Source organism: Balaenoptera acutorostrata, chromosome 4 (assembly GCF_949987535.1).
Source record: "Balaenoptera acutorostrata chromosome 4, mBalAcu1.1, whole genome shotgun sequence".
Classification (NCBI taxonomy): Eukaryota; Metazoa; Chordata; class Mammalia; order Artiodactyla; family Balaenopteridae; genus Balaenoptera; species Balaenoptera acutorostrata.
The window spans coordinates 34,093,496-34,117,023 of record NC_080067.1 but is presented as its reverse complement, the minus strand read 5'-3'; the positions used below and the strand labels follow the sequence as shown (position 1 = coordinate 34,117,023).

General features: G+C 39.5%; 1 protein-coding gene across 2 annotated transcripts in view; it reads right to left on the bottom strand.

Moving 5' to 3' along the window:
• Positions 1-11,676: 11,676 nt before the first annotated feature.
• AGTR1 (angiotensin II receptor type 1) overlaps positions 11,677-23,528 on the bottom strand; it is a 44,516-nt gene continuing 32,664 nt past the window's right edge. The window contains exons 4-5 of one of the 2 annotated variants that reach the window (XM_007188108.3): positions 15,932-15,998; positions 11,677-13,668 (exon numbers count right to left, since the gene is read on the bottom strand). In XM_007188108.3, coding sequence (XP_007188170.1) covers positions 12,543-13,622 — 1,080 coding nt within the window. In that variant the 5' untranslated portion in view covers positions 13,623-13,668; positions 15,932-15,998 and the 3' untranslated portion in view covers positions 11,677-12,542. The remainder of the gene's footprint in view (positions 13,669-15,931; positions 15,999-23,528) is intronic. The other variant, XM_007188107.2, reaches the window with a different exon arrangement.

Here is a 23,528-nt window from a genome sequence, read left to right as displayed (position 1 = left end):
AAAAAACTAAAAATAGAAGTACTATACGACCCAGCAATTCCACTACTGGGCATATACCCTGAGAAAACCATAATTCAAAAAGAGTCATGTACCCCAATGTTCATTGCAGCACTGTTTACAATAGCCAGGTCATGGAAGCAACCTAAGTGTCCATCTACAGATGAATGGATAAAGAAGATGTGGCACATATATACAATGGAATATTACTCAGCCTTTAAAGAAACGAAATTGAGTTATTTGTAGTGAGGTGCGTGGACCTAGAGTCTGTCATACAGAGTGAAGTAAGTTAGAGAAAAACAAATACCGTATGTGAACACATAAACACACATATATGTGGAATCTAAATAAATAATTAATGGTTCTGAAGAACCTAGGGGCAGGACAGGTATAAAGATGCAGACGTAGAGAATGGACTTGAGGACACGGGGAGGGGGAAGGGTAAGCTGGGACGAAGTGAGAGAGTGGCATGGACATATATACACTACCAAATGTAAAATAGATAGCTAGTGGGAAGCATCCACATAGCACAGGGAGATCAGCTCAGTGACCACCTAGAGGGGTGGGATGGGAGGGTTGGAGGGAGATGCAAGAGGGAGGCGATATGGGGATATATGTATATGTATAACTGACTCACTTTGTTTTAAAGCAGAAACTAACACATCATCGTAAAGCAATTATACTCCAATAAGTTTAAAAAAAAAAAACTAAAATAAAATAAACATAAAAATCAGAAACTGGTAGTCGCATACAGCAAACCCCAATCTACAGTTGCTCCCAAATCCAGTGCCTCAATTTTGGGATCATTCGTTGTCTACTTAAGTGTTCCACAGATGCAGGGTATATCAAGTTGATTGTGGGGATCTAATCGGCTGCTCCTGAAGCTGCACGGGGAAATGTCCCTTTCTCTTCATTGTTAGCACAGCTCCTGGGGTTCAGCTTTGGATTTGTACCCGCCTCTGCATGTAGGTCGCCCTCTGGCATCTGTTGTTCGCCCAGACAGGACGGGGTTAAAGGAGTGGCTGATTCGGGGGCTCGGGCTCACTCAGGCCTGGGGGAGGGAGGGGTATGGATGTGGGGAGAGCCTGCGGTGGCAGAGGCCGGCGTGACGTTGCACCAGCCTGAGGCGCGCCGTGTGTTCTCCTGGGGAAGTTGTCCCCGGATCACGGGACCCTGGCAGTGGCGGGCTTCACAGGCTCCCAGGAGGGGAGGTGTGGGTAGTGACCTGTGCTTGCACACAGGCTTCCTGGTGGCGGCAGCAGCCTTAGCATTTCATGCCCGTCTCTGGGGTCCGTGCTGATAGTCGTGTCTCGCGCCTGTCTGTGGAGCTCGTTTAGGTGGTGCTCTGAATCCCCTCTCCTCGCTCACCCCGAAACAATGGTCTCTTGCCTCTTAGGCCATTCCAGACATTTTCCTGGACTCCCTCCCGGCTAGCCGTGGCGCACTAGCCCCCTTCAGGCTGTGTTCACGCAGCCAACCCCAGTCCTCTCCCTGGGATCCGACCTCCGAAGCTGGAGCCTCAGCTCCCAGCCCCGCCCATCCCGGCGGGTGAGCAGACAAGCCTCTCGGGCTGGTGAGTGCTGCTCGGCGCCGAGCCTCTGTGCGGGAATCTCTCCGCTTTGCCCTCCGCACCCCTGTGGCTGCGCTCTCCTCTGTGGCTCCGAAGCTTCCCGCCTCTGCCACCCACAGTCTCTACCCGCGAAGGGGCTTCCTAGTGTGTGGAAACCTTTCCTCCTTCATGGCTCCCTCCCACTGGTGCAGGTCCCATCCCAATTCTTTTGTCTCTGTGTTTTCTTTTCTCTTTTGCCCTACCCAGGTATGTGGGGAGTTTCTTGCCTTTTGGGACGTCTGAGGTCTTTTGCCAGCGTTCAGTAGGTGTTCTGTAGGCGTTGTTCCACATGTAGATGTACTTTTGATATATTTGTATTTGTGGTGGAAGGTGATCTCCACGTCTTACTCCTCCGCCGTCTTGAAGGTCCGCCCTGTGTGTGTGTCTTTAGCTCTGAAGTGAGTCTCTTGTAAGCAGCATATAGATGGGTTTTGTTTTTTTATCCGATCAGCCACCCTATGTCTTTTGACTGGCGCATTAATGCATTGACGTTTAAAATAATAATTGATAGGTATGACTTATTGCCATTTTATTACTTGTTTTCCAGTTGTTTTTGTAATTCTTCTCTGTTCATTTCTTCTTGTTTTTGTTTCCTCCCTTGTGATTTCATGTTTTTCTTTAGTAGTATGCTTGTGTTATTTATTTTTTTCTTGTTTTTGTTTATCTATTGTAGGTTTTTGAATTGTGGTTACCATGGGGTTCATATATGTTGACCTATATCTATTTGTTTTAAACTGGTAATCATTTAAGTTCAAACATATGCTAAAAGGTCTACATTTTAAAACTCCTTTCCCTCACATTTTGCATTTTTGATATCACATTTTATATCTTCATGTTTATCCCTCAACTGTTTATCATAGTTGTAGTTGCTTTTATATAATTTTTTTCTTTTAATCTTTGTATTAGCTTATTTAAATTGTTGATCCTCAGCCCTTACTATATATTTGCCTTTCCTAGTGGGCTTTTCTGTTTCCTATAGACTCTTACTTCTTTTCCACTTAGAGGAGACTCTTTAAAATTTATTTTAGGGTAGGTTTAATATTTATGAACTCTTTTGGTTTTTGCTTGTCTGAGATGTTCTTTATCTCTTCTAAATGATTATCTTGCTAGGTAGAGTATCTTAGGTTGCAGGTTTTCCCTTTCAACACCTTGAATATATCATGCCACTCCCTTCTGGCCTGCAAAATTTCTGCAAAGAAATAAATTGATAGCCTCATGGGGATTCCCTTGTATATGACTGTTTGCTTTTCTCTTGCTGCCTTTATAATTCTCTCTTTATCTTTTACTTTTGTCATTTTAATTATTATATGTCTTGGTGTGGATCTGTTTCGGTTCATCTTCGGTTTGGGGCCCTCTGTACTTACTGTTCCCAGATACCAGTTTCCTTTCTCAGGTTTGGGAAGTTTTCAGCTCTAATTTCATCAAATACATTTTTGATCCCCTTCTGTCTTTTTTCTCCTGCTGGGATCCATGTAATATCGATGTTGGTATGCTTAATGTTATTCTAGAGATCTCTTAAACACTTTTCATTTTTTACAATTTGTTTTTCTTTTCGTTGTTCTGATTGAGTGATTTTCCATTATTCTATCTTCCAGATCACTTATTCATTCTTTTACATCAGTTAGTCTTCTATTCACTCCTTCTAGTGTGTTTTTTATTTCAGTTATCGAATTCTTCATTTCTGATTGGGTCTCTTTTATATTTTCTAGTTTCTTGTTAAAAATTCTCACTGTGTTCATCTATTGCTATCCCTAATTCAGTGATCATTCTTATTACTAATACTTTAAATTATTTATCTGGTAAGTTGTTTATTTCTTTTTCATTATTTATTTTTTCAGGAGTTTTCTTTTGCTGTTTCAATTGAGACCAGTTCTTCTGCCTTTTCATTTTGCTTAACTTTCTCTGCCTCTATGAATTTAGGTGAAACATTTACCTCTTGTGGTCTTGAAGGCGTAACCTTATGTGGGAGTGTCCCTATACAGACTGTGTGAGCTCAGTGCCTTTGGTGGGAGAGACGGATTTGACGTGGACACAAGACATGTCTTTCCTCAGGGTGTACTGCCAGCTTTCATCTTGGTAGGAGGTGGGACTGGAGATGGAGGGGCTAGAGCTGGAGCCAGGTGTGAGGCGGGGCTCCCCCTCTGCTCAGTGGACATCACTGCCCTATCAGGAGCGGGGTCTGATCCCAACTTGCTGGAGGAGAAGCCCTGAGGTTCGGGCCCTAGCTGGCTTTGTTCCCTCTGAGTGTGTGCTTTCCCTTCTCCAAGCACTGAGACCCTTGCCCCAGAGTGGCGGAGTGCTGAAACAAGGGGAGCCTGTGTGGGCTCTCAGCTCGTGTTGGTAGCAGACAGAGGTCAAAGCTGTCTCCAGTGCGCTGCCTGTGCTGGTGCCAGCAATTGTTTACCTCACTCCGCTGAATTGTAGCCTCGAGTCCAGGCCCCTTTGTCCCTCATAGCCAATCACTCCCCCAGCCTCTGACACCCCTGCCTTGTTTTGGGGCCACACTGCAGGGCAGGGGGCCCTGCATGGAGTCTTGGTGTGTATTGGCGAATGAGCTGTGGTGGGCTGGTAGCTGTCAGAGGCCTGGGCTGCTTCCGACGTGCTGCTTGAGTAAGCACCAGCAGTGGCTACCACTGCCCTACTCAGATGCTGCCCCAGGACCGAGTCGCCTCTGTGTCCGACTTCTGAGCTTCCTTCCTGGTGGTGGCAGCCATAGCTGCGTTGCCATGCTGTGACATAGAGTAAGCGGGGCTGGAGCGTTCCCTCGGCTTGAGCTGGGTGCTCCCTGGGTTGGTTGTGGGAAAGCCGGCAGCCGCTGGCGCGATCTCCTATCTGCTGTCTCTGCCCTGCCTTGGGGCGACACCAGTGTGTGTGCACTCCGCGTAAGTGGAGTCCAGGATTCTCTTAGCCCTCCTGTTAGTCTCAGCAGTCCTTAAACCAGCCAAGGGGGCTTGTCTCCCTGTGTAGGACCCCAGAACTGGGGCGCCCAGTCTGTGGCTCAAACTGCTTACTCCCCAGGGTGCGTCTTTGCCCATGTCTTGATAATTTCCCTTTTTTCTCTGAGTCGCCTCTCAGGGGCACAGGTCCTGACCTGATTGTTTCTCTTCCCTTCCTGCCCAATTCCTTGTGGATCTTTCTCATAGCCTTGGCTGTACAGGAGTCTTTCTGCTAGTTTCTATTTAGTTTTCAGTGAGAATTGTTCCATATGTAGATGTATTTTTGATGTGTTCATGGGGGGAGATGAGTTCCGTGTCCTCCTACCCCACCATCTCTATCGATCTCCGCCATTACTACTTTCTGATTCACATTGATTGTTGGAATTTCCATCATGTCGTGGTCATCCTCTCAGCCCATGGCTGAATCACCTTGTTTTTAAGTGTTTCCTGTATAACCACTCCTTTCTACCTCTTCTGCACCCTGAAGCAAAGGTGAAGCAGTGAGCATGTTTTGCCTGATCTGTTGCAACTCTCTTCGTAGCTCTCACTGTTTCAAATAGTGTCTATTTTGAGGTGATTTTCAGTGATGCTGCTAGAACTTTCTTCAGGACTCATGGCTGTGATCTTATTGCCTTTATTCTTTTGGTCTCTGGACACAGTTGAGATAAATCACACTTTTGTTTTCATTATTCTAGGTATATTCTTCAACTAAATTTATTGCCCAATCTGAACTGTATAACTTAAAAGGAAATCTCTCAGAATGTAATATAGTTTCTACACAATGTTTTCTCAAAAGAACATCATTCTGTTAGATTGTAAGAAGAAAATTTGACATGAAAAATTAATTTAGGAATTTCTTTCTCTCTCCCATATAGTAAATACTGTCTAAATTCTTGGCTGCAGAAAGGACCAGAGCATTGAACTAATTACTGTGATGGTTAGCAGTCATAGCCTGTTTATTTGCTAGACCCAATATAAGCTCATCCAAAATAATACTCATGTTGATTTTGAATAAATAGACTTGGGCAATATTTTGGAAGGTACCTACATGATTCGTATATATTTTTTTTAAATGGGGTTCTCTCTCTCTTTTTTAAAAATTTATTTATTTATTTATTTATTTTTTAATTTTTTATTAATTAATTAATTTATTTATTTTTGGCTGTGTTGAGTCTTCATTTCTGTGCGAGGGCTTTCTCTAGTTGCGGCAAGCGGGGGCCACTCTTCATCATGGTGCGCGGGCCTCTCACTATCGTGGCCTCTCTTGTTGCGGAGCACAGGCTCCAGACGCGCAGGCTCAGTAGTTGTGGCTCACGGGCCTAGTTGCTCCGTGGCATGTGGGATCGTCCCAGACCAGGGCTCAAACCCGTGTCCCCTGCATTAGCTGGCAGATTCTTAACCACTGCGCCACCAGGGAAGCCCTAAATTTATTTTTTTTATTTTTGGCTGCATTGGGTCTTCGTTGCTGTGTGTGGGCTTTCTCTAGTTGTGGTGAGCCAGGGCTACTCTTCATTGCATTGTGCGGGCTTCTCATTGTGGTGGCTTCTTTTGCTGTGGAGCACAGGCTCTAGGTGCGTGGGCTTCAGTAGTTGTGGTGCGCAGGCTCAGTAGTCATGGCTCGCAGGATCTAGAGCACAGGCTCAGTAGTTGTGGCGCATGGGCTTAGTTGCTCCGTGGCATGTGGGATCTTCCTGGACCAGGGCTCGAACCTGTGTCCCCTGCATTGGCAGGCAGATTCTTAACCACTGCGCCACCAGGGAAGCCCCTGATTCACATTTTGTGATGCTGTTTTTTGGAAGGGGGCAACATAGTTTAGTAAATAAGAGCACAGATTCTGGATTCAAAATGTCTGGGTTCAGATTTCAGCTCTAGCATTTGTCAGTCACGTTGCCTTGGACCAATTATGCAGCATCTCTAAGCCTCATTTTGTCTCATTGGATAATAATAGAACTGATAAGATTGGTTGTTGTGAGGATTATGTGATATAATGCATATAAGCAGAGAACTCTGTCCTATATTAAGAATTTGATAAATGGTGGCTCTAATGATTTTGCTGAAGATTGGATTTTAGTGGATAATTTTGACAGGAAACTCATCCTCAGACAGCTTAAGAAAAAAAAGTCTGGCACAGAAAGTCAATTCTTGAATGATATCATAAAGGCTTGGTTCCTCTCCAATTCTTGGTCTACCCTTTCATTATTTTAGTTTCATATGTTGACTTTACTCTTATGCTTTCTGTGAAAACTCCAGGAAATTTCTGCCTCTCCCTTTGGAGTGACCAAATGCTGCATCTGCTCCTCACATTTACTTAAGTTCTGTATGATGAGAAAGAATAAGCATTTTGTCTGGTGGCTCCTGGCAAAATTAGGAAATTCACCTTGATTGGGTCCTTTTAGGTTATGTGCCCATTCCATTGCAGTCAGGGGAATATATGGGCTGATTTGCTTAGGTCTCCTCACATCCCTCGTTGCATGTGTTTGGAATAGGGGTAGAGCCCTATCCAGACTCTACACTAAATGTGGGACAGAGAGGGCACCAAAATGGAAATAGGGGCCTACTTCTGGAGGAAGGTGGAACAGATATGGGTACTCAAGGAACAACTATAAAGGTGATAATCAGTGAAAAGGTTTTTTTTCCTGCTATCCATTTACTACATGAATGAATGAAAATAAGTTACTTATTTGTAAGGACATCAGATTATATGCTTGGGGATCCTTTCTCTCTCTCTCTTTTTGTTGTTGTTGCATATCTCCAGAGATTGAAATTGAGGTGCATCTTATTTTCTGCAAGTTATCATTTAGCAATTCTGTGTGCCAATATGGCATAGCAGAACTTTATCAGGCTAGGAAAAGAGGTTCTGTGAGATATAGCCCAACTCATTGGGATGTTCAGCCAGGATTCCTATTTCTCATCTTGTATAGTTTTTCAAAAGAACCTTTGTAATACATGAAACGAATCAAGAAATGGGCCCCAGGACATCTATGGCTCATCATCATTTTGATATTTGAAGCAAAGTAATCATAATAGCAAACTGGTTTTTAATAGTTTCAAAATTAACATCATTTATTTATCAAATTTACATCTCTTGTGCACATAGGTAAATATTTTCCTCTCCTGCTGTTTGAAGGGCAAACCTCAGGGTATTTAAGCTCTTAGAGGTTATTATACAAAGTTTCTTTGTATATGAGTGACAGAATTAAATATTAATAAAGCTAAATTCTCTCATTCTAAGCTATTGTCTTTTGGGAAAAAAAAGACAATAATCCAATTCTGACTGTTTCTGATTGTGAAAATTCAGTTATCTCATTTCTCAAGTATGGTGGATGGACTTGTTGAATGAAGGCCTTTTCTGTTGTATTTGGGCAGGGTAGGATGCAGTGTTCGCAAGTTCTGTGAGATCTAGAGAACATCCAGGTCATGGAGAGAGGGGAGGGTCCAGACAGCATGTGGACCATGTATTTGAACTCTCAGGGGGTGCAGGGTGCTCATTACCTCTCTTTACTTGTATTTAATAGTTCAGATAATACTTATCATAATTTCCTGGGCAACAGAAGAGTGTTTTACCAGTGTGCCACCTCAGGGGAAGATCTCAGTTTATAATAATTTACAATAGTAGGTACTGTAGTACCCTTAGTCTCATCTCAATATGGGTCCTTTTCTATCAGCACACCTCTTCTGCTCTAACACACACAATCCTAGATGTCCTGGTCCTCACCTTTTGATAAGGAGACATGTGAAAAAAGGATGGTCCACATGATCCCTTATTAAGATAAAGATATTTTGGGACCTAGACTGGTATTATTCTTGCTGGATGGTCAATGGGTGATGTGTTGACCACTACAGAAAGGAAATTCTTATTGGTCAAGCAGGAAGGAACACATGCAGATCTCAGCTGCAGATCATTATATTCTGTCCCCTGATTAGAGACATGGATGCTGGTTCCAAGTATAAGGTGGGCAGGGACACAGCTGGGCATTGGACGCAGATAGAATCAAGGACTCAGGTATCCCCTGGACTTTCTTGCCTTTCTGTTAACTTCACTCGCAGTACAGGCTAGATTTATCCAGAGTGAAGACATGGTTGCTAATAGATTCCAAGCTTACATCTCACAACTTCTCTCCCAACAACTTCCAGCACTGGAGTTGGGCCAACTCTTCATCAGTATATGCTTAAAAAATCCTTAGGAAAAAAGCTGTGAATGGTTCAGTTCAAGCCTGGATTGATTAACTGTGGCCTGGGGATAGGGTTAGATAAGAAAATTGCTCATTCTAAGGTGGTTGTGTTCTTCGGTGAGTTGGGAAATCCCCATGATAAGGAAAAAGGGGACACTGTGCAGATAGTTCCACAGGTGTCCACTACACATAGCCATCAGATAAGAGTGGCTGTAGTTGCAGATGTCATATTTTAATTGATTCAAAGTTTTAAATTGTGAAAGTCTGACTCTATGATCATTAGCTCCAATATTCTGCCTCTTCCATTTCCTTACTCCCTTTACATTTATTCTTCAGTCTCATCAAAACCTCCAGTATGAATAGTTCTTCAGAGGACTTTTGCTTTCCCAAAACGCAACCTGAAATATATAAAAATTGCTGAGTTTTGCCACATACCATTGTCTACTGTTTATTACTTGCCTCCCTTCCTGATATTTAGGTTCTTTCTTCCTCTGGTTGGTCTGGGTCTAGTGGATCCAACATGGCCCGGGGGGACTAAACATCTGTATGCAGCTCTCCTGGGGGTTTGCACCCTGACATTTGAGGCAGTGTGTCTCTGTCCCCAGGGTTCTACCACTCCTCAGTCTTCTGTATCTCATCTGCTCCTGATTTATTTTCTTCACTGCTCTCAGGGAAATCATCCTTCATACCAGTATTCAAAATTCCCTGGGACTCCTTTTCTCCACTCACTTCACCTCACTTTTGTGACCTGTCTGAATCTACTTTCCCATCTTTGGTCCTCCAGGTTGGCATGTATGGTTGGAAAAAAATTGGCCTGGTATACAGAGTTATAAAACTGAGAAACTGTGGCGTCAAACCTTTGTGAGCTTTTCCTTGGATTGGCAGTCAAGCTACTTCTCACTTGGCTTGCTTTCATACTCCCCACAGCAGCTGGTTGAAAAGTTTACTGTGCATTTTAAGCTGTATGTTATATAACTCTAGTCCTCCAGCACAGAATAGGTAAGCAATACAAAATTTATTGAATCCATGAATTAATGAATTATTGACTGAAAAGATGAATCTTTCATGGGGGAAACAAGGATTGGAATGTAAAAAAAAAAAAAAATATATATATATATATATATAGACCTTGAGTTCTGTTGGGCACATAGATCCTCATGGTAAATATTCCTTTCTGATTAATTTTAAAAATATTCCAAAAAATAAGGAATCCACTTAACCTCTAAATACGTTCATGAAGAATAAATCATGGCATACCATCCTAACATTTTGGTAAGTAGAGTCTCAACTTCAGTATTAAGTTGGTCTCACTGATAAAGCAAGATTAATCATGAAGTTATCAGTATCTATTTCACAAGATGGGATGGGGAAAAATCACAGTATAATTTGATGAAATTAAAATGAAAACAAGGCTTGGAGCTTGTTATTCACACCAGTTAATAAATACATGAGATAGATGGTATCTAAGTACAATTGTCTACCAGAAATCTTATCAGCTATAACTTATTAAGTGTTTCAGCAAGTTTGAAGTACTTGTAATCACTTGGCTTAAGATGATTATTGAATAAAAAATGAATTGTTATACAGCCGACTCAGAGGGATTTCAAATAGGGTAAGTCTACACTATAATTTGAGACAAGCTAGAATTTATTTTTTGGAGGTGATTGTGAAAATAGTAAAGGACCTTTGGAGTTAGTGGCTGGCATTTTATATCAGTGAAATTAAAAATAATATAAAAGGAAAATGAGGCACAAGTAACCACATTTATTCACAGAATAACTCTATCCTTGGGAATGTGAACGATAATAGGCTGCTTTGTGGAGATTCTGTCCAGCCTACCGAGGCCTCTCTGAATGCTCCCCCCCAGCCACGCCTCCCATCCGCTCCTTTATACATCAGCCCAATCCTTGGCCACTGTTTCCGGAGTCAGATGAGTACCTCTGCCTGCTCTGTTCGGAGCAAAGCAGCAGAGGCCTCTAGGATACTCCAAGGGGAGCAGGAACACAACAGCACTTTCTTCAGTGTAGTTGCATCCTTGCTCTTGCATGTGGCCCCTGAATTCTTGCAGTAAATTTTCCTTTTCTGCTTAAATCTAGTATATATTCCACGCTGCTGAGGCTGTGGTGAGATGTCATACATAGTTGGTAGTATTGTAAATTGTTATGTTTTCTGGAAAATATTTGGCAATACGTATTAAGAATATTAAAAACATTCATATCTGTATACTCAGTTGTACCACTTCTAGGAGTGTATCATGAGGGATTTATCAGATTCATGTACTTGAATGTTCAGGTACAATGCAATTTATGATACTGAAAAATCAGAAAAAAGCTAAATGTTCCAATTTGAATACTAGCTAACTGTATCATGATGTGTCTGTATTTTGTAATGTTATACAATTATTAAAATGTTTAGAAAAACATTTAATGGTGTAGCAAACTATTATGCTATGACATTAAGTGAAAAATTTGTATACAAAATACTATATACTTTATGACTCCAATATCATGATTTATACATGTATCTGTGTATAATGAATAAAAGAAAAGTAGAACATTGCACCTAAATGTTAAAAATGGTAATTTTTGAGCAGGAGAACTAAATATGACTTTTTTTTTACTGCTTTCCTATATTTCTTACAATAATCATGTACGTGAATAGAAAAATCCTATTATTAAAAAGTTCTGTGTAAAATAATATATTATTTTAGTGTTAAAAGGAATGAGTTTTTTCTTTGTTGCATGAAAAACTTTGGAAAATTCAAAATGGTGTATTTACTCCATGTTGTACAGTGGAATAAAGTGTGTTCTTTATCTTTTCACGGGAGGATATAAAATCTAAAACCAACAGTATTAAACTATCAGTTGTATCAAAATTTAAATAGAAATATGTTTATACTTATTCACAGTTGTTTTAAAAATAAATCAGCATCTATTTTAAGTAATGAAGATTAAATACATTACAATAACATTGTTTTAATGTGAATATAACTTTGCCAGATTTTAATAAAATAACAACAGTTTAGAGATATACATATATAGGTAGAATATATACTTTTTAAAATAGTAAGGCATATTTTATGATATATAATCTTTTTACCACAAAATATATATACTTCTCAGATACGAAATAAAACTAATATGACTAGGAAGACGCTACTACCTGGGACCAGAATAACACCTTTACAAGTAGTTTAATTTTTATACGTGACTTTAGTAACATCATTATACAAATAAGCCATTTAGCAGGCATGTTTTGGCAGTGTGAATCTATAAGACACTGGCTGAATTTCACATAAACTTCCGCAACCTGACAACTACTGCTTAGCAAGTCTTTGTATAAAATGTGCAGTAGCAGGTACAAGTGGGCCACAGTTGCTAATAGGTAAATAGGCACAAAAGCTTTGCTGCCCTTTGGAAGTTGGGCAGAGCAATCTTGAGCTCTGATTTCCTGTTGCTCCTCTCAAGTTTTAATATATTCTAAGTACCTTTATGTGGAAATCAAAAATAACGGAACAAGAGCAGACTGGGGAGATGGCGTTTCTACCAGTAAACTTTTCCAAATCAACACACTCGTCCAGTTTCTGACATCACTCTTTGAGTGGACGTCGTCTGTCTGATGCAAAATGTGGCTTTGCTTTGTTTAGCTGCAAAGGGAGAGGAAAGCTTTTGTTCAGAGCTTTAGAAAAGTCAGTTCAGTACACATAATCCATTTGCTTCTTTAATTCTGAAAAGTAGCTCACGCTCATTTGGTAGTGAAGTGTTGTAGAGGAATGTTTCTCTTGCTCCTTCTTCAACAAGATGACTTCACAGACAGGTTTCAAGTGTGTCACTCAACCTCAATACATGGGACAGGCTTCTTGGTAGATGAGCTTCCATTTTCTGAGGGGCGGTAGGAAAGCGTGCTCATTTTTGTTGACAGGGTTGAGTGGGATTTGGCCCTTGGGGGAATGTATTTCAGAAGCTGGAGAAAATGTTTTTTAAATTTTTTCCCCAGAAAGCCATAAAAGAGAGGATTCAGGCAGTTGTTAAAATAAGCTAAGCAAATGGTGATGGGCATGGCGGTGTCGACAATATCTGAAATTTTACAGTCATGTATGATGCCCAACTGAATCAGTACATCCAGAAAAGTGAATATTTGGTGGGGAACCCAGGAAAAGAAAAAGAAAAGCACAATTGCCATAATTATCTTGAAAATATCATCTTTTCTTGGTTTGTTCTTCTGAATTTCATAAGCCTTCTTTAGGGTCTTCCAAATAAGAGTATAACTTGTAAGAATGATCAGAAAAGGAAACAAGAAACCCAGTATATTCTTGGTTAGCCCCAGCCCTACGGGGAGGGTTGAATTTTGGGATTCGTAATGGAAAGCACAAACTGTGATATTGATATTCTCGATGAAAAATACATTGCGGTGGATTATAGTTGGCAAACTGGCCAAGCCAGCCAGCAGCCAAATAATGATGCAGGTGACTTTGGCCACAAGCATTGTGCGCCGAAGGCGGGACTTCATTGGGTGCACAATAGCCAGGTAGCGATCAATGCTTAGACATGTGAGTAGAAACACACTGGCATAGAGGTTGAAACTGACGCTGGCTGAAGCGATCTTACATAGGTAATTGCCGAAGGGCCAGTGGTATTCCATAGCAGTGTATACAGCCCATAGTGGCAAAGTCAGTAAAAAGCATAAGTCAGCCAGTGCTAAATTCAAAAGAAAAACACTGGCCACAGTCTTCAGTTTCATGTAAAAGTAAATGACAATCACCACCAAGCTGTTTCCAAATATTCCCACCACAAAGATAATACTGTATAAAGTGGGGATCATGACAAATATGTAATTGTGCCTTCCAGCTTTGGGACAGTCCTCTTGGATTCTTTTAATACCATCTTCGGTGGAAGAGTTGAGGATCATTTTGATCTCCTGGGTTAGTTGGTCTCAGACACTATGCCGAATGCACCTAGAAAGAATAAAAATGAAAAGGTAAAAAATTTTTAACTTCCAGTTATAAATGAATAGTTTTATTTCTCAATCATTAATACAGTAACTCAACTTTAGTTTTTAGGAAAAAAATTAGATCAGATTTTCTGGAGAAAAGCTGTGAACTGATAAAATGTAAGATTGCACATTTAAATTAAGTTTTAGAACATATTGCTTTTCTAGGAAATGATAAGGATCCTTCAGACAAGCAGACGTGGGCTCCTATGTGAATACTCATCTAGGTCCTTTGCCTTTTTCCTAGGAGTAAATCCTAGCTTCCAAATTGATTAGAAAAACATAATCTAAATCTCAGAAAATACTACTGAATTAAATTAGTTATTCAGAAAGACTTGAGTTTTTCCTGAGGTGAATTAATTTGTCTTTAACCTCAGAAATGTGACACATACGTATCTTATTCTTTGAACCATTTCTTTCATGTCACAATCTTAGGTATAAAAATTATTAGCATCCTCCCTTAAGTGGTCTGAATAGCTGCCTCTAGGTTCTGAGGAATTGATTTAAGAGGGGATAAAAGGGAGGGCTCGAGGCTTTGGGGAACAGCATTCTTTCCATGGTTTTCCAGGTCACTACAGGCAGTTACCACTTATTCTTTAACTTCCACCCCAGTCTAGCAAAAGGGCCTGAATCTCCTAACTTTTGTGCCCACATGCCATTTCTGGAGTTAACTCTGAGGTTAACCATTTGTCTAACAAGGATGTAAAATAAATAGATTAGGTCAGGATTATCAATAAAACATGTGTTTTGGGGGGGCTCAAGATAGCAGCGGTTCTTTAGGATTTTAGGAAGAATCAGATGCTCAGGAATGAGCTCCACAGAGACTTTTGCAAATATTCGCTCCAATATTTTACATAATCAACAATCAAGCCATTCATTTATGTGATTTAGAAAAGCATCATATTCTGCCCTAGACAGGAGTCTATCAAAAAACCTTTGGAAGGGAAGCTGAAGATGCTGTGAGGATAACGTGGCAGCGTGTGGCACAGGCAGGCTCTGAGGTGAAGGCCAGCCCTAGGCACACGCGAGGCTGGCCAGGCAGGGTAGTGGTGTTGGGTAAAGACCCTATTGCTCCACCAGGAGTGGGTCCCTAGATGAGCATGGGTGTGCATTCCACTTGTAGCAAATCATCCTGGGTAAGAAGAGGAACAGGAATAAGACATTAATAGTCTGCCCAGGATAGCTGTGCTTGGCATCCAGGAGAGCTGGATGAACTCGTGCACTTAAGGTGGTGTCCATCTTGGTGCAGAGTGGTGCTATGAAAAGGATGAGTCTCAAGTAGCCAGATTTTAAGAGGTAACACTGGGAAAGAGAGGTTCTTAAGTGGCCTCTTTGCCTCCCCCAAGGAGGCAGTTATTCTCCCTACCCAAGTTTTTGGCTCTATGCCCTCGTTATCTTCTCCTTTTGTACTCAAGACTATATAATCTAAATCCCTTTCTTCTCTTTTCATTCATGGGGGTATCAGCATCCACCAACAGGCAAATGTCACAGCCTCTGCGGAGCCTTCCTGACTTGTCTGGGCAATTGGCTGTTCCATTTTTTGTGCTGCTTTGGCGCTCTCGATGTAGGTTTTGACCTATATATTATAATGGTATGTTGACATATCTGTCTTCTCCACTGGTCTGTCAGTGGCTTGAGGGTAAGGCCTGTTTCGAAGCATCTTGTTCATTAGTATAGGCCCTGACATCTTCCTGGAAGCAGATGATAAGTGTCTGATAAATAAGACAGCAAGTGGACAAATGAATGAGTGAATATTATATAACTGAAAGCTACAAGTAGAGAGTATTGAGACTAATTTCTAGGGGCCAATGAAATCAATTTACATTCTGCTCCCAAAGAATCTGACAGAAAATACTCAGTGTCAACCTGCGCTTCACCTTGGATAACAAGCCAAAACCCAAACCCAAATCTAATCCTAAACCAAACCAAACCAAACTGACAAAAAAAACCTTGGCACTTTTAGAAATCTGTAGTTTGCAAAACAGAAGAAGATAAAAATAAGGAATAACTTAGTAGAAACTAGGGCTAGGCTCTCAGGAAGGTTTGACCTACTTCTTCCTCACCCAGAAGGATTTCTCTACACTTTCCTGATTTTATCAGTTTTTAAAAAAGTCATAATTACTGAAATTATTCCAATTTAAAAGTAGAAATTCATTTAGGTAAACAAATATTCTCTATTAAAAATTAAATGCTTCTTAAAAAGCTTATGAGCTAGCAGTCATTTATACCTTAAAGTGGATTCATTTACTTATTTGCTCTCCTTCTGACATCTAGTTGTGATAAGTTGGATTTTGCCTAGGAAAAAATTGGAAATGTCAAGGTTAAAGAATCTCAAAGATTAAAAGTGGCCTGGGTTGAACTGAAAATAGGGCAGAGTTAAATATTTGTTTCAGTTTGGGCATAAGAGCACTACACGTTAGGAAGGAATAAACTGGATTCATTCGGATTCCTTGGGTGCCCTGAGCTTGGGTGCACAAGAGTAGAGAGGAAACTCTCTTTCCTCTCTTGACCTCACTTTGAGGGCACACAACTCTTACTGGTCCCATTTTTTGTCTAGAGGGGGTAGAACTTTATTGACTAGGCTGGAACTATAACCATCATTTATAAAAGAATTTCAGTGGAAAAATTTGCATTTGAAAGGACCCATTTATAAACATGGTTTTGGACTCCAGTTCCTTCACATTCTGAGGTCAGCCTTTTCTTAAGTTTCCATCGATTCATATTGACTGATATTTAAAATGTAAAAGGTTGCTCTGAACAACTAGGGAAACATCCCTGGAAGTTTGAATGAGGTATGTATTATTTTAATGAGTATATTATTTGAGAAACTCTGGGCATAGCATTGAATATACTAACTGGAAGGACATTTTATATAAATGTTTATATAAGTAATGACCAAAACTTCCTATCTAGTAAGGCGTCGGGGAGAGGAATTTCAGGGGGTGAAAATAGCAGGAGCAAGTACAAGAAAGCAGAAATGCAAATAGTGCATTCAGCAGGCAGGCATCCATTCGTCCCATATTCACTAAACACCTACTATGTGCTGGGGTTAGGGGCGCAAAGTGAATAAAGCCACAGTCCTTCTCCTGCTTTGGATGATTTGAGTCTAGCTGGGGGAACAGGAGCTGTAAAGCCAAAATTATCTCCAGCGTGTTGAATACTATACCATACCAGAGGCATGTGGAAAGTTCTGTATTTTTCACTGACCCAGCTTGATGGTGAGAATGTCCAGGAGTTAATCAGGCACATTTCCCAGAGATGGCAGTTGGACTTTGGAGGATGTATGGGAAACAGAGTGGTTAGAAGTTAAAGGCAACCATCTGGCCAGCTAAGGTGGAATAGAGATTTCGTTATCGCTTGAACTTTTCCCTCCTTATAAATGTCTGCAGCTTCATCTATGGGAAACTGCTCTTGTAAATTTACAGATAGTGTACAACCTCCCAGGCAGGGGTGTGGGGTCTGAATGTGTACTGGATGGGAGGGTGACACAGGCCACACTAGTAGGTAAGAAATATTGTTCTCTTAGTCTGCACTGTTGCCACTCATAGGCTTCCCTAGAGAAACTTGGTTCTTGAGAAAGAGAGAAAATGGAACTCTTATGATTGGAGTCACCTTAGATTGATGACAAATAAGTGGTGAAGAGTAGGCTGTTTTTCTCTTTGAAGCTTCGAAGTGTGCTATTTTGGTGAGCAGCTGAAGGAGAGAGAGATGTGATTTCCCAGGACACCAAACTTTTGAGTCCCAGAAAGCAGCTACTATCCTGTTTCATCCTGCTTCTTCTTCCAGTAGGGTTATAGGCAGGTAGGATACTGATTAAAAACACAGGAGGATCCACCTCTCTCTATTTCTGGGTCTCACCGTAGCTTTTACTTAGGCTCTGTGGTTTACATGAATTCCACAACATCATTTCCTCTTGGGGTAAAGAAGATGGAATTTGGAGTCAAAATGCTTGTAATGGAATCTTCCTTTACCACTTACAAATCTGTGTGGCTCTGGATAAGTCACCCAGTTTTTCTCTGAACATAAGCCTCAGTTTCCTCATCTGTAAGAAATGGGAGCAATGATTCTTACTGCACTTAATTATTGTAGTAATTAAATGCAATAACTTGAAAGCACTGGGCCTATCTTTCAAATAGTAAGTGTTTAATAAATGTGTTTTATTTGAATCTTTACTATTATTTTTTTGAATGCAAGGCAAGTGCTGACTCAGCCATGGATCAAAAAAGCATGAGAGATTTAAAAAAAAGGTTTATCATTGGTAAGCTCTTTCTCTTGCCATTAAAAGGCTAAAAATACCAAGCTGTTTTTCTTTCAAAGTATGAGTAAAAAATAATCTTAAGCAGATGAATAAATTTGCCCTGAGTCAGGTGGGAACTTTCAGTCTGCTACAAACACAAGGTTGGTTCGTGGTGGCCACACCACATTTATCTACTGCTTGCTTTAGTAGGAGTTACCTTTCATTCCTTGACACCTTCCCTGGTTCTTAAAAACAAACCTAAGAAAGAAGATTTTCTTTTTTCTTTTTTTTTTAATTCTAAGAATATTTCCCCAAGACTTTTGATTAGAATATTAATACCTCCTTAAGCTTTTAGGCAAGCCAAAACCAATCTAATTAAATTGTTCATTACAAGCTCCTTTTTTAATGAGTTTGCAATCTGAAGAAAAAAAAAAAATACCCCAAAGTTTCCTATGATAATAAAGAGAGAACTAAACGACCAAATAATTATATTTTAGGATAATCTATCTAAGTATCTTTCTTTTTAAAAAATTTCTATTTAATTTTATTATCTCCTTTTATTTATTTTTTAAAATATTTATTTATTTGGTTGCACCAGGTCTTAGTTGCAGCAGGCGGGCTCCTTAGTTGTGCTCCGGGGCTCCTTAGTTGTGGCATGTGAACTCTCAGTTGCGGCATGCACGTGGGATCTAGTTCCCTGCCCAGGGATCGAACCCAGGCCCCCTGCATTGGGAGCACGGAGTCTTAACCACTGTGCCCCAAAGTATCTTTCTTAGATATCAAAAAGAGTAGGCCAGTGTTTGTTATTTGCCTGTAGTGCTGGACAGCTCAATACACCATCCTGTTCAAAAGGCATTCTCTTTATTGCTCCTATCTTATAATTCAGACATTAGAAAGCAACTGTTTCTGCTCCTGTGTGTTTTTCCCCCAGTAATGAATGAGGCATTCTACAGGGAACAACTGTTAGTATCCATTTGTGAATTCATTGAATCATAGAAGTTGGCATTCAAATTTTTAGGGTTTCTACTTGTTTCTTTTTCAAATCCACTTGTTCTTATTTCTTAACCTTCTGTTCTTATTTTATGGGGTCTATTTCTACCCTTATCTCCTTAACCATTTTGAACATCTGTATGTGAAGAGCCCCTATCCAATTGCTTTACTATTTGTAGTTCTTCAGGTATAAATTCTATTTGCTTCATCTATAGACGCTCTTTCTTGGCATTTGCCTTCATCTTAGGTTTCATAATCTTTGCGAGTTAATCTCTAGTGGGAATTAACTTCTTTAGGAGGCCTGAGTGGATGGCAGTGGTGGTAAAATTTCTGCTTGGGCATAAAACACTCACTTGATCTGGAAAAGCTTTCAATGCCAATTCTCAGCCTAGTTTCCAACCCCTTACTTTGCAGATACTGCAGATTAGGCCCTCTACCCATTCTCAAATTTCTGCTGGTCTACAGAAGTTATCTTAGTCTTTGGTCACAATGGGCAGTAATTTTCCAGTCCTGGCTTTAACCAGGAAACCCAGTTTCCATTGCCTTCAGTACATGAGCTTAATGGTCTTTACTTCCATTCTGGTAAAGTCATTAGAACTTTACCTCAGCTGTGTATCTGGTGTTGGTTCTTCTCTGGCCCCTGTGGTCTCAATTCTTATTCAGAGCTGTAATGTGATATTTTATGTATTTAGAGAAAAAAGGTAATATCCATGATTGCTTAATCCATTATCTTCATCTTGACTGGAAGTTGCCCTACACATTATTTGGTGATAATAGTTAAGTTGCTTGGATCCAATAAGCTTTGAAATATAGTCTTGTCCCTCTTCTTGCTCTCCCTGCCCCATCCTGCCCTTTGATGAAGCATCCAGGCCTTTCTGGGTGACACGCTCCTCCAGGCTGATAATCCTGGCAGCCATGAAGAAGGGAGCGTGGCAAAGAGCCTGCATCATAAGGCAAGTGACCAGAATTACTCTCAAGTCAGATCCACAGGAGAATGCAGTGCTTTTGGTCAGCAATCCCAGCCTAACTTCTCTATGTTAAATACTTTTGTTGATTTTGTTTGCCTCTGCAATTCCCAGATGAATCTTTCTCTTAATACAAAAGATATTTTATTAAAATTATTAATGCCATACTAATTACATACTTAAGATTCAATCTCTTCAAACTTAATGAATGCAAGTGTGGTATGTCTAAGTGGTAAGTAGTGGTGTCTGGCCCTCTTCCTAAGTCAATATCATCCACCATGGCCTGCCCTCACAAGAAATGAAAACAGTGCAAGCTACTTTTTTATTTCTGCTCATACCATATGTAACCAACTGTGGTGATGGTGGTTAAATATCCTGTCATCCTCAACCAGTCCTCCCCTTTGCTTTGTCCAAAACAGCCCAAGAACCTAAAGAACTCAGCTTTAAGAAAGGAAATTCAGAAGTTCCTTCCAAGTTAGGGTATAAATTTCAAGGAAAGTAAAATGTTAATCCTAAATTTTTGCTTCTTGGAAATTATTCAATACTTTAATATCTAATAATATAACATTAAACTACAATTAAATTTCTCTCCACTCGAGAAGCTCCAATTTATCATAAATTATAGTTTAAACAAGTCGGTTGTGATGAATATCCCAAGCTCCCCAAACAACTCTCTTCATTCCTATGGTATTTCCTCCCACTCTTGTCTATCCTAAACTCTTGGCTATTTCTGTAGTATGATTTTTTTTTTTTAATTTCAGAAAGGAAAGATAGGGATGAAAGATATGTGATTAAGTCTAATCAGGTGCTTAATAATCTTCCTTTGACACACTGGTGTTAGAAGAAAATATTCTTCTTATGTTAAATATGGAAGGCAATGGAAGGTTTTCCAGTGAGCTTAGAAAGAGTAGTGTTCCAGAGACTAGGAGAAAAGGAAAATAACATCTAACTTGGAAGAAAGCTTGTACATACATGAACCCCTGTCCTTTACTACTTCCAACTTCCTCAAACTTATGGACTCATAGAATCTCCCTGAGGGAATCATAACCACATTTCAGAAGATCAGTATCTTGGCCATCAAGGTGGAGGAAACCTCATTTTTAATATATGGCTTTTGGAGACTGTTTACAAGCTTTTCTTTTTCTAAAGATAAAAAAGGCAGCTCCTAGGTGGGCATCTCAGTCAACAACAGCTGCTTTATCCAACTTGTGAACAAAAGCCCAGATTTCATCTGTGAAGCCACTCCACATTTGCTTCTTTGAGACTTTAAATCAGGAGCAGACACTGCTTATTTCATTTCAAATTCCACTTTAAGGGGTATGAGGAAAGTTATTGGGAAGGAAAGGATGCACTAATTAATTTATACCCTTAAGAAATGATGATAATATTATAGAATTTATTGTATTATGAGTTTTATGTTAGAGGTTATGGCATATAACCATATATGGCATATGACATGGCAATTCATTTCAGATTAAAGTTTTTAATGTTATGCAAATCAGATAACCATAAATTTTAAATGAAGCTAGAAGGATTAAATATTCAGTATATTGTACATGTTTCCCCAAATTACCCAGTGTCCTAATTGAAGTAGAAATATTCTTTGGATGATAGTCTACAAATTGGTCCTGCACAATGTGTAAGGAGGCTTGGGTTCTAATTTTGGCTTTCCCACTCACTAGCAAGGTGACCTTGAACCAGTCACTTAGCTTCTCTAGGTTTCTCTATCGTCAGGGAGCTGGTACATGCTTCAGGAAATCTCCTGAAACACTGAAATTTCATAATCTCTCTTCCAAATAGGTATACATCTTTTGTATACAATATACAAAAGATATATATTAGGTAGATATACAAAAGGTATACAATAATGGCTCGACAAGTAGAAATTACCCAATAAATCATTAAGTCAGCCAGCTATTTGTTTATCTATTGATACAGATATTATTAGTGTCACAATGATTTAATAACATTCTGTAATTAAATATAAAAACTCTCTTTTATTAAAAATGAAATGAAAAGAATTTTACCTTTTACTGAAGATGAATAAAGAAACTCTACTTAAGATCATTATGTTATAGTGACAGTGAGTTCCCCCCGCCCCAATTTTTAGATTAACTATCTATTAACCCAAAGACATGTTACCCCAGCAGAGCATTTGGATAGCTGGTTGTGACTCCAGGTTGATGAGGTCAAGATTATAGGTTTGGACCCGATCTAGACTAGCTGTTTTCACTCCATTTATGGTCAAAGACTATGAGCCTCTCAGGCATCCCTTGTGTTATTCACTGGCAATTCCAGGTGAAAGGGTAAAGACAGATTGATTCATGGCTGCAAGTCAAAATTAAAAGTATGCCCTGCAGTGAGGGAGTCAAGATTATATCATCCTATGAAAAAGGTGGCACAATATGTTATTGTTAAAATAACTTATTCAAAACGAACCTATTCTCAGATTCTCTGTGGGGAAAATACAACTTTTTAAAGTTTAGCATATACTCAAAGTGGTTCAGTTGCCCAGATAAAACAGAGGTGAGGGCAGAGGAACCTCACAGTAATATACTATTTAGAATAATACTTCAGAGTATTATATTGTCAGTGTTTTGATGAGCTAAATGGACTTTTGTGCCAAGAAAATGAATTCTGTAAGGGTAATGTCCATTTGATTTTTATCACAGAGTTACATTTTTTTTCAAATACAGTTTTGTATGCTACTTTTCATTTTATTTTTTACATTAAAATGTCATAAAAATGGAGAGATGGTTGAATGGTTTGACAGAGAAAGCACTGGAATAGAGTCCTGTCCAATGGCTTGTTTTGTCACTAAAATCGTACATAGGTAATTTAATCTCTTATCCCTTAAATATTACAAAGTATTTAGAATGGGACTACCAATACCTGTTCTCACCTCTATTTCATAGATTGTTAAAGTTAAAAAGTGAGGTCTTTGGAAGGTCTGGAGGCACTTTGAAAACATAAGCTTTCTATAATGCAAGGATAAATGAAATGAACTTCATGACAGAAAACTCAGAACTTCAAAAGATTAGTGGAATTTTTTCATTCAGAAATTCAGCAGAAATATTTTTGATTATTGTAATCTAATGCTTTTACTTCAAGAATTATAACAAGGTACTTGATAAATGTTGAAAGGTAAAATGATACGATATTGTATAGCTTCTACATTTACACTGTAGCAGCAAATGTTTGTGTACAACATGGGACCCTCAGGCTAAATCTGATTGACAGATATATTTTCTTTGGCCCCCAAAGTGTTCATAGCTTTTGGGATTTGAATACTCTGTGGTTCACTAATCCCCACCATTCTCTATTTTCTGATTCTTTAGGTCAGTGCTGTTCAAAAGAAATATAATGTGAGCCACATATGTAATTAAACATTTTCTAGCAGCCACATTAAAAAATAAAAAGGAACAGGTGACATTAATTTTGGTAATATATTTTATTTAACCCAATATACCCAAAATATTGTCATTTCAACATGTAATCAATATAACAATTATTGAGATATTTTACTTTTTTTTTTTTTTTTTTTGTACCAAGTCTTCAAAAGCCAGAGTATAGTTAGTTGCCAGCACCTCTTGGTTGAAACTAGCCACACTTCAAGTGCTCAGTCACCTCTCG